The 15,335-nt window shown below is 46.5% G+C and overlaps 1 protein-coding gene across 1 annotated transcript; it reads left to right on the top strand.

The window, feature by feature from the left end:
- Positions 1-3,430: 3,430 nt before the first annotated feature.
- On the top strand, positions 3,431-13,863 carry NUDT7 (nudix hydrolase 7). Its single transcript, XM_032389964.1, has 4 exons — positions 3,431-3,560; positions 5,689-5,842; positions 8,054-8,212; positions 13,214-13,863. Exons 1-4 carry the CDS (start codon positions 3,463-3,465, stop codon positions 13,580-13,582), a joined length of 780 nt encoding a protein of 259 aa, XP_032245855.1. The 5' UTR covers positions 3,431-3,462; the 3' UTR covers positions 13,583-13,863.
- Positions 13,864-15,335: the final 1,472 nt, after the last annotated feature.

The raw sequence follows: 15,335 nt of genomic DNA, 5'->3' as shown, positions 1-15,335 counted from the left end.
GCTGGCCCTGAGGTGCTGCTCAAATAAAGTTTCCAGGTAGGTGGACTGCAGATAAGGGCCTCCCTGGCCTCTGGGATGTGCTTCTCTGACGGAACTGCACCAGGGAGGTGGGAGCTTTGCAGGCTGGCCTGGCCCTTGTCATAGCTTTGCTTCTCTTTGACACATTTTCCAGAATTATGTCACTGCCAACAAACCGGCATGCAAAAACTACAGAGACAAGTCATTTCCCCTAAAAGACATTGCCAGTTAACCTTGAAGCCTGTGTTGTTTTGCAGGTGCAGAGATATACACACACCCATACATATATAATCTGATTATGATGCATTTCACCTTGTGATGTTCCCTGTGCTGTGGCTTCCAGCCTTACAAAAGCCATAAAAACTAAGTATTTTTACAGCAGTTTTTCTGATCTTGAAAGAAGACGCTGTGCGTTTAGCCTTGGTACACAGCAAAGCATCTCGGGACGCCACGTTATACATTAAAGTAACCCAAACCCCTGCCACACTCTGACTTTCTGATTTGGGGAGTGTGTGAATTTTTCCGAAGATTTAAAGCTTCCTTTTCTGCTCCTTGGGCCCCGACTTTTGGAAGAACCCTCTGATCACCTCTTAGCCTTGCCCCACTTTCAATCCATTCCCACCCTGCTTCCACGGAAATTTTCTGGGAACCCCTGACCTGTTATTCCTCTCCTTCGGGAAGAAGTTCAACTTCCATCTTGCTTTGGCTTCCAAAGCCTTTTTACCTCTTCCCAGAGCTCTACTCTGCAAAACGTCCCTTCTTGTTCCAGCTCCACTATACTGCGTCCCCCTCTGAACAAGACTCTTCACCCAAGCTTGGCTTCTGCTCTTCCCTCTGCCCAGAATGTCGATTTCCCACCTTGGCCTCTTGAAATCCCACCTATCTCTCGGATCCCACTGGAGTGCCAACTGCAGCTCGGTGGATGGGATCAGAACCTGGCTCCATCATTTACCTTCTGTATGACCATGAGCAAGGCACTCAACCATTCTGAGCCTCAGCTTGCTCACCTTCAAAATGAAGATTCAATCAAAGGATGTCTAAAAGAAGAGCAAATAAAAGCCTCAGACAATGATTTTCAGCCCTCAACTTAATCCTGAACCCCTCTCCCATCCCTTCTCATCCAGAGCTAAGAACACACTGAATTACGAGAGCTGAGGGTCCTGTTGATTGGTATAGACCCTCCAATAGAGCAGGAGGCCTTAGAGGTCAAGGGGCCCCATCTTGGACATGGCTAGCACACAGCTGCTAAACAGTGGATATTGGATGAGCGGTGTAATTTGTCTCCTCATTCACAATCAGATCCACATAATTCATAAGTCAGTTGCCTCTGAGAAGTGGTGTCAAAATAAAGGAACACAGAGGTCAGAACCAGCTAATCTTGAACCCTAGCCATGTGATATTACACATGTTTTTATTTCCCAATCTGGAAAGTGAGGATGGTAATGGCCCTATGGAAATAACATCGTGCAGTTGCTCAAATAAAGTTCGCTAATGTGGGTGAATGTGCCATTAGCATTATTATTTGGTTGTCATCAAGCTTTTAGTTTGGGTTCTTCCAGCCTTGGCAAGGACTGGCTAGGTGAATATCTGAGCTGAGTGGTTTTAAAGGTCTTGGGAACTGTGGCTCAACTGTCTCACGACCGAAGGCCACCCTGTGACTTTCATGGGGCTCTAGGCAATATTGTTTTTGTGGACCCCTTCCTCCATAAAGTGATAACAAAATAATTATATTTTATGACTGCACTGGTATAAGGAAGGATGTAACCCAGGCTGCATTCATTATTTCATGTTGCTTATCATTATATTCATTTGATTCTCCTGATTTTAAAGATTATTTATTTACTTGGGAGAGAGAGAGCATGAGCTGGTGGGGGGGGGGGGTAAGGGCAGAGGGAGAGGGAGAAGCAGACTCCCCGCGGAGCAGAGAGCCCAACGAGGGGCACATCCCAGGACCCCGGCATCATGACCTGAGCCGAAGGCAGATGCTTAACCGACTGAGCCATGCAGGTGCCCCTCTTCTTCTGATTTTAAAAGAATGTAAGTTGAAACATTTTTGTGAGCGCCCAAAGTTACTGTGGGCCCCAGCCATTGTACCTCTTGTGCCTCTGCCTGATGGAGAAGTCAGCCTGGCTTTAAGTCTTTGAAGTCTGGTATCTTACAAGTGTCAGCTCAAACCAGGCTTCCTCCCACTCACTCTTTTCCAGCCACTTCTGGGGTCTTTGCACAAACTTATTCTTCTTTCTGGGACCCTCTCCCCTGCCTCTTTCCCTTATTTGCTTTCCACACATACCTTACAGTAGCTCTCCGATTATCACACACCTCTTACAGCACAGATTGCTGGGGTTTACCCCAGTTTCTGATCCAGCAGCTCTGGGGTGGAATCCAGAATGTACATTTTTTTAAAAAAGATTTTATTTATTTATCTGACAGAGAGAGAGACAGGAGAGAGGGAACACAAGTAGGGGGAGTGGGAGAGGGAGAAGCAGGCTTCCCGCTGAGCAGGGAGCCCGATGCGGGGCTCGATCCCAGGACCTTGGGATCATGACCTGAGCCGAAGGCAGCCACTTAACCAACTGAGCCACCCAGGCGCCCCTCCCGAATGTACATTTTTAACAGCACCCAGGTGATGCTCATGCACTAGTCTGAGGACCATACCTGGAGCACAGATGCTTTCGAGGCCCGCCCCATTTCCACTGTCTCTGGTAAGCCTTCTCTGATGTGCTTCACCCACGTTTCTACCTCATATACTTTTTTTTTAAGATTTTATTTATTTATTTGATAGACAGCGAGAGAGGGAACACGAGCAGGCGGAGCGGGAGAAGAAGGCCCTCCGCTGAGCAGGGAGCCCGATGCGGGGCTCAATACCAGGACCCCAGGACCATGACCCGAGCCGAAGGCAAATGCCTAACAGCTGAGCCACCCAGGCGCCCCTCCCTCATATACTCTTAAGGATTAAAGGTCTCTGCTTTATCTACGCAATTCTTTGATCCATGTCTCTCTCTCTCCCACTTGTCTGTAGGCTCCACGGATCTTTTGGCTCGCTGTGGGATCTGCATCCTGCTAGCGCACAGTAGGTGCTCAGGAAACACGTGTAGACTGCTGGTCAGAAGAGTTGAACCAACTTAACCTCCTAGCAACAGTGAATGCGGGTGTCAGAATCCCTCAAATCAGCAGCAATGCATTTGTACGTTTTTTTCCCCCTTCCCTTTTTTACAACGATGAACCTCAGGATTCCTCATTTGCTTGTCCTTCCTGAGGAAGATTAAGGAACTGAGCAGAAACCGCGTTAGGCAACACCAAACGGCCCGGCCCTAAGCCCCGCCCTCCCCCCCGCCCCCATGTCTCGCCCCGCCCCGATCCTTCTTTAAGGCCCTAGGCCCCGCCTCATCTCCCGCCTCCTAGGCCCCGCCTCTCCCCCAGCCCCAGGCCGCGGCTGCTCTGCGCATGTCCACCCAGCCGAGCGCTTCTGAGGCAGTCTCCGTGCGGAAACAAACTTTCTCCTGCAGGATGTCACGACCCTGTGCGTCCCCGGAGCCGGTCAGGTAAGCCTCCCCCGCCCTTGGCGCTCCGAGCAGGGCCTGGCCCGGCCTTGAGCGCGGTGCCGGGGCCGTTCTTGCCAAGCCCGCCTGCCTACCTGCAGAGCCTGCGCTCTGTGCGCTTAGCCTACTTGGCCGCCGCCGGGGCCCCGGGGCCTTTGCACCTCCTCCGGCCCCCTGGGCCGAGCTTTGGCCCCGTGGGCTCACACCCAGCCTCAAAGGTTCGCGCCCCTTACCCACGGGCAGAGCGTTTCCCCCTGCCCAGCTGCCTCCCCCCTTCAGCTCAGGGCTTCTCTGGAGTTTGACCCCCAGAAACCACCAGCCCATGCCAGGCAGCTCCGGGTTCAAGGCCCGGGTCTCTCAGTTACCTAACCTTCCTGAGCCTGGACGGGATCACGTCCTCACCTCGCTGGGCTGTTACGAGGCTAGAAAAAGAAAAGTGTGGAAAGTGCGTAGGATGAGCGCATGCTCAGAACAGGGTGGCCGCTACTGTGGTGTTTTCATGGTGGTGGTTACAAGGACCAGCCCCAAATGTGGACAGACACGTTTTTGCAGACTTTTGCTACTGCCGGTCCCTCTGGTCAGTTTTGGGGGCCTCTCAAAAGTCACACTCACTCAGCCCAATGCGAACTCAGGCGGGCCAGTTTTCTGGACACGGGCCTGTGTGCATGGGGTGCACTCCGGAGTCCCCTCCAGTGCCAGCATGCTTTTCAGGTGTTTGGTCGTTTTTGAAATCCACTGCTGTCACCCAGTCACTTTTAGTGAGCAACCCGCCACGTAGAAAGAGGCCCAAAGTAGCAAACACCTCCCGCAAGCCACTGCCCATCTCATGCTGGAGACATTTATGACAGTCCTTACCATTAATGGGGCACTGGCGAACTCCAGTCACAGTATGTGAACAGTGTCATTACATGCTCACAGATCTCTTCAAGCATGTCACAGACTTGGAGAGGTCACTCCTAAACCCTTTAAAACCAGTTCTGCCTGACTTAAATATCTCATTTTGGCCAGGATGCAAGACTGCCTTTCCCCGAGAAAAATTAAAACCACACCGTTAGTTTCTAGGGCTGCCATAACAAAGTACCACAAACGTGGTGGCTTAAAACAACAGAAATTTATTCTCCCATAGTTCTGAAGTCTGGATGTCTGAAATTTCCTGCCTGTTGCAGCTTCTGATGGATGTTGATGTTCCTAAGCTTGTGGCAACATCACTCCAGTCTCTTCCTGTGTCTTCACATTGCCTTCTTCCCTCTGTGTGTATGTGTGTGTGTCTGTGTCCTCTCCTTTTACAAGGACACCAGTCATTGGATTTAAAGCCCAGGATGATTTCATCTCAAGATCCATAACTACATCTGCAAAGATACTATTTCCAAATAAAGTCACATTCTGAGCCTTCTGGGTGACATGAATTTTGGGGGACACTATTTAAACTACTACATGAACCAGCAACAAAATAATGCCAGTCAAAAGGACCAAAACATTCACAGTCATGAATTCAGGGCACCCAATGTACTTATTATATATCCAAATACTTGCACGTTATCAGTAATGGTCCTCAAAGTGGGTTCCCTTGGTCCACAGCATCAGCATTACCATTGCTTGGGAGTTTGATGCTAACTTCCAGGCCCCACCCCAAACTTACTGAGTCGCAGTTGTGGGGTGGGCCCAGCCCTCTGGGTAAATCTGTTGCCACTAAAGTTTGGGAACCACTGTTGTAAGGCAACTGAAAACATAAGGGTTTCATAACATAAGGGCCAGGTTAAGAGAAAGTCCTTAAGCTGAGAGTTGTCTAACCTTACAATGACTTGTTTACCAAACCTGTCTTACTTGAATATAATTAAGAATTCAACATTTAACTGTTGCATCGTTGAAAGAATATTTTACCATAATTTCTATTTTAAGTTTCAAAGTGAACTTGTGTACTAAACTATATTCTTAGTAGTTTTTTGCTCATTTTATCTTGCCAACAGTCATGTGATTTGGGTGTTATCGTTTCTGCTCTGTTACTGAAAAATACAATGAGAGTCAGAAATGGTAAGCTCCAAGACACACAATGAAACGGAAACATAGGCAGGACGAGGAGCTTTTTATCGTAACTCTGGTTACTAAAATGTTTGGTTTGTTTCCATTTTAGAAACAGTTTGATAGATGATGCTAAGGCCCGCTTAAAAAAGCATGATGTTGGGACCAAATATTCTGACTTGTCGTCTAACAAATATTCTGTCCTTTTACCATTGTTGGCAAAAGAAGGAAAACTCCACCTGTTGTTCACCCTCCGGTCAGAGAAGGTAGGTGACAAAAAGGCTCCTGACATTCAAGTTCCAGGACATTTGAAAACCCCACAAAAATTTGTCAGTTGCACACATTTTGAGGCTCTGGATTCTCAAATGGACTTTCAAGATTGTGATGTTCAGGGGTCCAAGAAGCCGCAGGATAACACGGCATTTTTTGGAAAGTTTTAGAAAAATAAGTAATTTAGCTAGCAAGTAACTTGAAATACTTTTAGACCAGGGTTTCTTAACCTTGGCGCAATTGGCATTTGGGCTGGATAATTCTTGGCTGTGGGAGCTATTCTGTGCATTGTGAGATGTTTAGCATCATCCCTGGGCTTTACCCACTAGGTGCCAGTAATACGGACACAAACACACACACCCCTTTGTGACAACTACAGATGTCTCCAGACATCCCTGTCCTGGCAGGGATGGGGGGCACAGTGCCGCTGCCAACAGCCACTGTTTAAGCCTCCCACCCCCACCCCAGGTATAATGTGAAAATTCTAGAGCACAGAAATTAACAGCCTGGGCCCTGAAGCTGGCTGCCGATGTTTGAATGCAGGCTCTCTCCTTGCCAGCTCTGTGACTTTGTCCTAGTTACTTACCCTCTCTGTGCTACAGTCTCTTTACTTGCAAAACGAGGACAAAGTACTGGTGCTTGCTTCATAGGGCTACTGCGAGGATTTCCCAGGGAAACAAATGCAAAGCGCCTAAACTGGCCCCAGCACTTGGCAAGGTTTCTGGTCAGTTTCAGCTGCCATCACTATTGCTGTTACCAGACATTGCCTGAGGTTTTCAGAGAAACCATTCTACTTTAAAGAAATGTTGCGCTGGGAATGGAGTTCCCCTGGGCACACCCCTGGATACAGTCATTCTCCTTTGCTGTTAGGGTGCTTCTGAGGAAAAGTTGGGGAAGCAGTAACTTCAGAGTTATTCCAAGTACAAAAATGAAAATGGGCCATAATAGCATGGCTTTCAAAGCAGAACATCAATAAACAGTATCCCCTCGGGGAAAAAGAAAGCCAAGGACTCAGCTGAAGTTTTGTAGGTTTGGGATTAGACTCATGTGGATTCTTCTGGGTCTGGGTCGGGCAACAATCACATAAACACAGGAGGTAAGAAAATCCAGGTTCCAAGAGGAGATACCTAACTGGAAACCAGGGGGCCTGGGTCTGTTCTCAGCTCTGCCAAAAAGCAGAGGAGAAGCACTTCAGTATTACTTTTCAGACTATCAGATGATTAATAATGTAGACAATTGAGGTGAGACCAAAATGGATCTCTGGTTACTATTTCACCCAGATAGCTTTGCCTGTTGATTATTATGTGAGAATCATCTTAGACCATAAACTCTGGTGTGCAAAGATCACGTTAAAAACAACAAAAAAAAGAGTATTTAAATCTGATTAGATCTGATTCTATACCTATCTGGCTCTGGGGGCAAGAAATTCCCTCCCAGGCATTCCCGGAGCTGCACCCCTTCCTGGAGTCACACAAGTAGAGTTCATGGGTTTCCTCCCAGTAAATGGGGAAGGGGCACCTGTCTTCAATCCCTCCTGCTTCAGTATGGGCTCTCCTACCAGTTCTGGAACCTAGAGCAAAGTTAGCCCAGGTCATGATCTCAGGGTCCTGAGACTGAGCCCCACGTCAGGCTCTACACTCAGCATGGAATCTACTTCATATTCTCTCCTTCTCTCTCTGCCCCTCCCGCCCTGCTCACACTCTCCCTCTCTAAAATAAATAAATAAATAAAATTGTTCATTTTAGGTTATGTAAATTTCACCTCAATTAAAAAAAAAAAAAAATGCTTTTAAAAAATAACAGCATGTGGACCTGTTCTGAGGGCTCAGTGGAAAAACTTCTTGTGAAGCAGCATGCCCAGAGCAGGGTAAGCACTCAGTCAAGGCAGTCTATTGATAACATGGCCCTTTTTATTCTACTTCCTTTTGGCTTTTCTCCCCCATCAGCGTAGATCTTGTTTTGTGTGTATGGTATCTTTTAGGGGCAAGTAGAGAAAAATTACAAGTGAAGGAAGTTCTCAAAGGTCATTTTTTTTAAAGGGATTCAAGTAAAAACTTTTTTGGGGGGTGGTCTTACTCCCCCCCCTTATTACTACCAGGGTGGAAGTGGTCTCTGGCACAAAATAGAAGTTCAGTAACTACTTGTTGAATGAGTGCGTGGTACCAGAATTGAAATCCCACATCGCAGTTCTGTTCTTTCAATATCCAGCTAAGAAGGTCACCTGGAGAAGTTTGCTTCCCTGGAGGCAAGTCTGAACCAGCAGATGTGGATGATGTGGCTACAGCTCTCCGGGAAGCCCAGGAAGAAGTAGGGCTGCATCCTCGCCAAGTGGAGGTTGTCTGCTGCCTGGTGCCATATCTGCTTGACGTAAGTGTTCGAGTGGAACTGGCTTACTTACACTGTCAAGGCCACCCAGTGGACCCATGGTTGTCAGCATTCCACATGTGGCCAAGCATGACCCTTGACAGTGCTGTCCCTAGAGTCAAGAGACTGGCTCTTATGTGGGCTTTGCCCCTTGTGAGCTAACTGGCCTTGGGCAAGCCCCCTTGCCTGTCTGGGCCCCTCTTTGCCCATCCAGAAATGAAAGGGTCAAACTCCATCAGTTGTTTTCAAACTGGATCCTGTAGAACCCTGTAGATGCTTCAGAATTCTTTCTTTAAGATTCAGTTTACATTTATTTTTCGCCAGTGTACATTTCTTTTGAGAATTCATTTGAAAAAATATCACACACTTGAGCATGCTGTGTTCTAAATTTTAGCTTCTTGGAGGCCACCAGTGCATTACCTTTGTCCTAAATACACTAATTTTTATACATACCTTGGAATCAAGCTTCTCCATATCACATTAATTGAGCAGTACCCTGAGATCACTAGGCAAGCTGTTTAAGAACTATTACTATTTGTAACTTTTACTATTTGTAATATTTTTTCTTTTTTTCTTTTTTTTTTTTTTTAAGATTTTATTTATTTATTTGACAGAGAGAGAGACCGCAAGAGAGGAACACAAGCAGGGGGAGTAGGAGAGGGAGAAGCAGGCTTCCCGCCGAGCAGGGAGCCCGATGTGGGCTCGATCCCAGGACCCCGGGATCATGACCTGAGCCGAAGGCAGACGCTTAACGACTGAGCCACCCAGGCGCCCCTGTAACTACATTTCTATATGAATCAGGATTTCCTTGATTGTATACATGAAGAAAAAAAAAAAAAAACCATGAAAGCAACAAAATGAATTCTGGGACTCATATAATAGCCAGATCTTATTTCACGTGAACTTACAACTTGTATTAATTGACTTTAGACGGAGTAAATGTTGTAAATTTGTGCTCGGATAACAGCATTATTTTATTGGTTTAAAAATTTTAATATAAACTTGCAATGTTAGAATAGGTACAGATTTACAGAAAAGTTACAAAGATACTACAGAGAGTTCTCACGTAGCCGCACCCAGTTCCTCCCATTGCTAACAATTATGCCACTGGTGTCTACTTGTCCCAACTCACAACGAAGAAACCAATGTTAGTACCCTGCTGTTACCTAAACTCCACACTTTATTTGCCTTTTACTGATTTTTCTACTAATGTCTTCCTTTCTGTCCTGGATCTCATCTAGGATACTGTATTGTATTTGTTTGTCATGTCTCCTTAGTCTCTGGTCTGTGACAGTTTCTCAGACTTTCCTTATTCTCGTGACCTTGACACTTCTTCCGTGCACTGGTCAGGTATGTTGTAGAATGCCTCTCCATTTGGGATTTACCTGATATCTTCCTCATGGTTAAGCTAGGGTTATGGGCTTGGGGGAAGAATACCACAGGGAAGTGCTCTAATCACATATTGGAAGTAGGTGTAAACTGTATGTTTTATACATTGGACTTTCAGGTACATTTTTATTTCAAGAGGAGAGTCCCACTGATGCATAACAATTAGAAAACCAGTGGGTCCGACCATCCTTTATGTTCTGTTTGCCTTACAGTCTTGGTGGTACAGTGTTGTGATGATCAGTGATGCTGAGACATCTATCTTAATCAGGCCCATTTTCAAAACAGAAAGGTCACCACTCAAGGGAGATTTAGTTCGGAAGAAGCTAATGGCCTCTCAAGTAAATGCTTCCTAAATGAGAGGGGAAAACATGGGATTAGGACAAGAAATGTATCAATTACTTCCTAGGCAACTGTGTTTTCTAATGGGAATCCCTTCCGCTCGGCATCTGCAAATCCCCCAGCCTATTTGGGGGATTTATTTTAAAACTGTATTGACAAATTGAACCCTAATGGTAAAAAGTTCCCGAAGTGAGAGTAACTCCTATTTCCAAGGCACCCGGGAGCTACTGAGTCCTGCCTGTGAAGAGAATACGACAGTCTCCACAGGAGGATGTCTGGTCTTCGGGAGATGTCGGTGGGCCAGACGCTGCTGAGGCCGGAGATTTCTAAAATGACCTCCTCTTGATATAATGATGCCGATCACCTTATCCAGAAGTTAGGATGAACAAAGGCTTTCCAGAACGGGTGTCCTGTGTTTGGAAGTGCTAGCGAGGGTGGTTTTGTTTTTAGACCTTGCACATCTTTTAAATGTAGTGCAAAAGTACCACTGATTTAACACTTACAAGCAGAATCTAATTCAGTGGTTTTTAACGAGCGCTGATTTTGTCCCCCAGGGAACACGGCAATGCCTGGAGATGTTTTCGGGTGTCAGAGCTAGAGGAGGTGCTGTGGGCTGTTTCCCACCTCCTGCTCACCCCCCAGGGCAGGCGATGGCCCTCCAAGCCCACCCCAGGAGTCGCTTTGCCATACGTGTATGTACTGCTATTTGCAGTGGCCTCAGGAGACATTTCTCCTTCTTTGCACATGGCCCACACATTTCCAGTCACTCTCCTTCACTTCACCCCCTCCGAAGCTTCGACTGCTCTAAACATGTTGGTGCCTTTCAGTGGCGTGTCCTTTCCTGGGAATGTTTCTAAGAGCAGGTGGCCTCCTTCCGGGGCCCTGAAGCAGGCCTCGTCCCTGTGGCCACAGCAGAAGCCAATCTCCACGGGATTCCAACTCAGCAAGTGGCCGAGATGCAGTCTTTCCTTGGTCCTACAACGTCTGCCATGCACCCACCATCCTTTTTTCCTTCCAAGACAGACACCTGTGTTTTGGGAACTGTGTGTCCAGACATGCTGCTTCCTCCACAAATTTCCAGAGTCTCTCTGACTTCTCTAAGCTTGAACCACGTTGAACGTGCCTGACTTCCCATCTCAAGTGTTCAGTCCTAAACTGTTATCTCCCTTGTGGCTTTGATTTTTTTTTTTTCCTACCAATTACTTCCTCAGACTCTGATACGCGAGTCCGAGGGCCAGTACTGACCACACTAAGTTGCTTGTCCACACCCGTGCGTAGCAGTTTGGCCCTTAGAGTGAGGATGAGTTTGTGCTCGTAGCTCAGCCCTCAGGAAGAGCTTGAATCCGAGCTGCAGCTGAGACCTCTCCACCTGCGCGAGGCTGATGTGCCATCTCTGAGATATGGCGACGTGCGTGTCTTCATAGCCCTTAAGCACTGTGCTCTAGAGTGTGGGCAGCAGGCCGGTGAGTCCTGGTCTCTGCCAAGTATTACCCGGCCGTGACCTTAAGCAGGTCGCTTCAGGTCTCTGATTTCCACTGTTAAAACTGCTTCAGGGTCAGGCTGTTGTGAAGAAGCAGGGAGAGGGTGCTGGGTACTAGCCCAGGGCCCCAGTGGCTGTGGTTACTTCATGGTGACAGCAACCACAAACCGCACGCTGAACCAACACTGTGGGCTCTGTCTGTCCAGACCCTTTCATATTCCTCTTACTGTGTTTCTGAAAGCTCACACCTGCAGCTTTCCCCCCTTCCCTGCTCACGGGGAGCCTAGAGGGCCTGAGAATGTACTTGACCAGCCAGCCCTTCACCAGTGACTGTGCTGGGGGGGGCGTGACAGCCCAGCTCTGTGGTGTACTTTACGCCCAGATGCCCTGCAGGGCCCTTGCCTGCCTTGCTCCCTACCTCATGCTTTGTCCTGAGAGCACTTCCTTAAGAAATCACTCACATCTGAGTGTTCCCCATCTCCCAGACACTCAGGGCTCCTGGGGAACCCTGTGGCCCAAGAGGCTGAGCATTCCCTCAGGGCCAGGTGGTGGAACAGCTAGTGGAACACTGCTTCTGCCCTGGGGCCGCTTAGGACCCCAGATTTCCCACCGGAAGGACAGCTAAAGTCTACGCTCCCGTCTTCCACTCCTGGTCCAGATATTGACTTTCACCATTAATTCAGTTAATGGTCTGAGTCATCACTGTTCTTAAACATGCTTCAGCTGTCACTCCCCTGAGAATTTTCCACAGACCGGTTTATCCTGCTCTCGTGTCCCAGCCTCAAGGTATATCCCTGGCTTTTCCCAGCCACTTTCTCTTGGAATGTCCCCCAAGAACTCCAGATTCTTCTTACTTTCCACTTCAAGCTTATGCAGCTCTTCTCTTATTATGCAGCTCCTACACTAAACCCCAGGCCTCACCCTGGAGATTCCCAGCAGGTCTTTCACTTAATAATACCCTGCATTCATTTGCAAGCAGTTGTGGTTATAAATAGAAATCCCCCCTCCCTTATAAACATCTGTTATGTAAAATAGTTCATATATAATTATAAATGCAATTTCCCATAACTGGGTATATGCCACAGTTGATATGTCACTTTTCTATCGATAAGATGGCACATCCTTGTCTGTACTGACAGGGAATGGTGTCTTATCACATTCATTTTGAGGGCTGCAGAGTATCCCATTACACAGATACACTCATAATTGACCTACCCTGAATGTCCATCAGTGGAGGAGTGATAACTCTATTTTGGGGCTATTGCAAATAATGGTTCAGTCCAGGGGTGCCTGGGTGGCTCAGTCAGTTAAGCGTCTGCCTTTCAGCTCAGGTCATGATCTCAGCATTCTGGGATCAAGCCCCGTATTTGGTTCCCTGCTTAGAGGACAGCCTGCTTCTCCCTCTCCCTCTGTTGCTGCCCCTATTTGTGCGCGCTCTCTCTCTCTCAGATAAATAAATCTTTAAAAAAATGCTTCAGTCTTATATCTTTTCTCACTGGTAGGAATTTATCACACAGATATATTTATACAAATGCAATTGCTAGGTCAAAGGGACCACATTTTTATAACATTGCCAGATTGCCCTTCCAAAAGATTATACCAGTATGTTCACAAAAGATACATTTTCAGAGTCATCTCACAAACACTGGCTCAGGTAGGGGTGAGACTACCCCCATTTCACAGGGGACATGACTGTTCATGTCTGGAGCAAATTCTTCCTCCTTCCCTACCCACCTTATATCATTGACTGCTTTGGACTCTTTTCTTAATTTGTGTATTTTGTTTTCTGCTTTTAGAGTGATACATTGATAACCCCAGTTGTAGGATTTATAGACCACAACTTCCAGGCCCAGCCTAATCCCGATGAAGTTAAGAGTGTGTTCCTGGTGCCTCTGGAATATTTCCTGCATCCACATGTCTACCACCAGAATTACCTGACACGTTATGGTCATCATGTTATTATTCATTGCTTTGAGTACACAAACCCTGAAGATGGTGTCACTTACCAAATCAAGGGAATAACTGCAAAATTTGCCCTGTTCCTTGCCTTAATTATTTTGGGGAAAAAACCCATCTTTGAAATGGAGTTTAATCTCAATGATCTGATTTCATCCTCTGAAGAGATCTTCCTGAAACTAAGTAAGCATGCTACAAACAAGTTATGATTTATGAGACCACCATCCAAATAGCTAAGAGTCTGCTTATCCATAAGAACAACAATAATGCAAGCTGTTGGCAATTGACAGGTGCGACTATTTTCCCTGCAATATGAAGGTAAAAAACCTTGCCTTTTTCCCACTTGCCCTGTATTACCTGAGAGAGCAAAAGTCTTTCAAAAGTGGAAAAATGTGTTCATAGTGTTGCATAATTTCACCCACAGCATGTTAATATTTTTTTGTACACATGTATCTGGCACATAGTAGGCACTTAATAAATATTTGTTGAATATATGACCATGTGGCATTTATTTTATCTGTGAGAGGTAATATCTCTTTCTGTCTGTTGTTATACTAGAAACTTCTGGCCAGCCATCAGAATCTATCCACCTTCTCCTCCCTGGCAGTAGAGTTGAAGCAAAGCTCCTAGCTCCCCAGTAAGAAATGGCATTACCCAGGATTCCTTGCAGTTAAATGTGGCTCTGGAACTCAATTTGGGCCAATGGGATGTGAGTGAAAGTTGACCTTGCAGGTCATCTCCAATTGAAGAGATAAGCCAGCTTCCTTGGACTCTCTTTCCCCTTTCCAGGAGCTGCAACATGGATTTACCTGGAATCCAGCCTTGGCCATACAAATGAGGACAATTCCTGTGGGGATGGCAGAACCCAAAGGGGGTAGGAGTTTGGATCTCTAAATGCCTCTCTGGAGTAAAGCAACCTGCCACCCAGCGCTGTTCACTTGGGCCTATTATGTGAGAGAAGAATAAAATTCTGTCATTTTTCTGCCACTGTTACTTGGGGTCATTTTGTTAGAGCAGAGCTATGACCCTAAGTAATATACCATAACACTTGAAAATGGCTAGATGGATATTCACCCAAACTTGAAGTGTTGCCAGCAGTTAGAATTTGGGATGATCTGACCTTTAACACATGGGTTCTGTGACATACACAAGACGCCCATGGGTGTTGGTGGGTTTAGCAGTCATCATCCAGAGCAACTGAAATGAAGGAATTTAAGAGACCCATATGCCCACCAATCGGAAGAGATAATGTTCTCTGTCTTAAGATGACGAAAGCAGAAAAACACTGGTTTTGAGCACAAGCCCCAAATGAAAAGTCAAAAAGACAAACATTCTCAATTGCATCCCTTGAGATCTACCACTTCTTACATGGGCATTTCCATACGTCGTGCTTCGAGTTAGCAGGAATTTCTTCCATTTAATTATAGTATTAACCATCCTGTATGAGGTCAGGGAGATCAGTGCATAAAGCAACATAACCTTAAGTCCGTGACGGCAATTTCCTATCTTACTGACTGCTACAAGAATTTTAGAAAGCCGAGCCAGTTTTAGGAAGATTCTGGTATAGCTGAAAATGTGATGGCTACACCAAACCCATTCAGTCAGCCATGCAACTGCCCACTGCTTCAGAGTTTTTCTTTTCTGAGAGCTCGCAGAGGAAAAATGCCTGATCTGCTGCTTTATACCCATAAACATGGAAATGGCACAAATCTGGCTCCAACCTTGAAAGCAGATGTTGGGTAAGCTTCTCCATTAACATTCAGTAACTGGCCCTGCATGAACAGGCCTAAACTGTTTCGGAGCAATTACAGAGGCATTTGCAAATGTGTATTTACAATCTGACAGCAGTGTAATTGCCTGGTAGATTGTTGACCCCTCTGGCAGTGCAGAAAGCTGCCTTTCCGAACTGTTTGTTTTTGTGAACTCCTCAGATCTGCCTGGTTTCTAAGGGGCGTTGGCCCA

This window comes from Phoca vitulina, unplaced genomic scaffold (genome assembly GCF_004348235.1).
Source record: "Phoca vitulina isolate PV1807 unplaced genomic scaffold, GSC_HSeal_1.0 scaffold56, whole genome shotgun sequence".
In the NCBI taxonomy this organism is placed as follows: Eukaryota; Metazoa; Chordata; class Mammalia; order Carnivora; family Phocidae; genus Phoca; species Phoca vitulina.
The sequence above is the reverse complement of the archived record's forward strand: the minus strand, read 5'-3'. Positions and strand labels throughout refer to the sequence as shown.

Coding starts and splice junctions, on each gene's coding strand:
- NUDT7 (XM_032389964.1), top strand. CDS start 3,463: ATGTCCACCCAGCCGAGCGCTTCTGAGGCAGTCTCCGTGCGGAAACAA. Junction 3,561..5,688: donor GCGTCCCCGGAGCCGGTCAG/GTAAGCCTCCCC, acceptor TTTCCATTTTAG/AAACAGTTTGATAGATGATG. Junction 8,213..13,213: donor TGGTGCCATATCTGCTTGAC/GTAAGTGTTCGA, acceptor TTCTGCTTTTAG/AGTGATACATTGATAACCCC.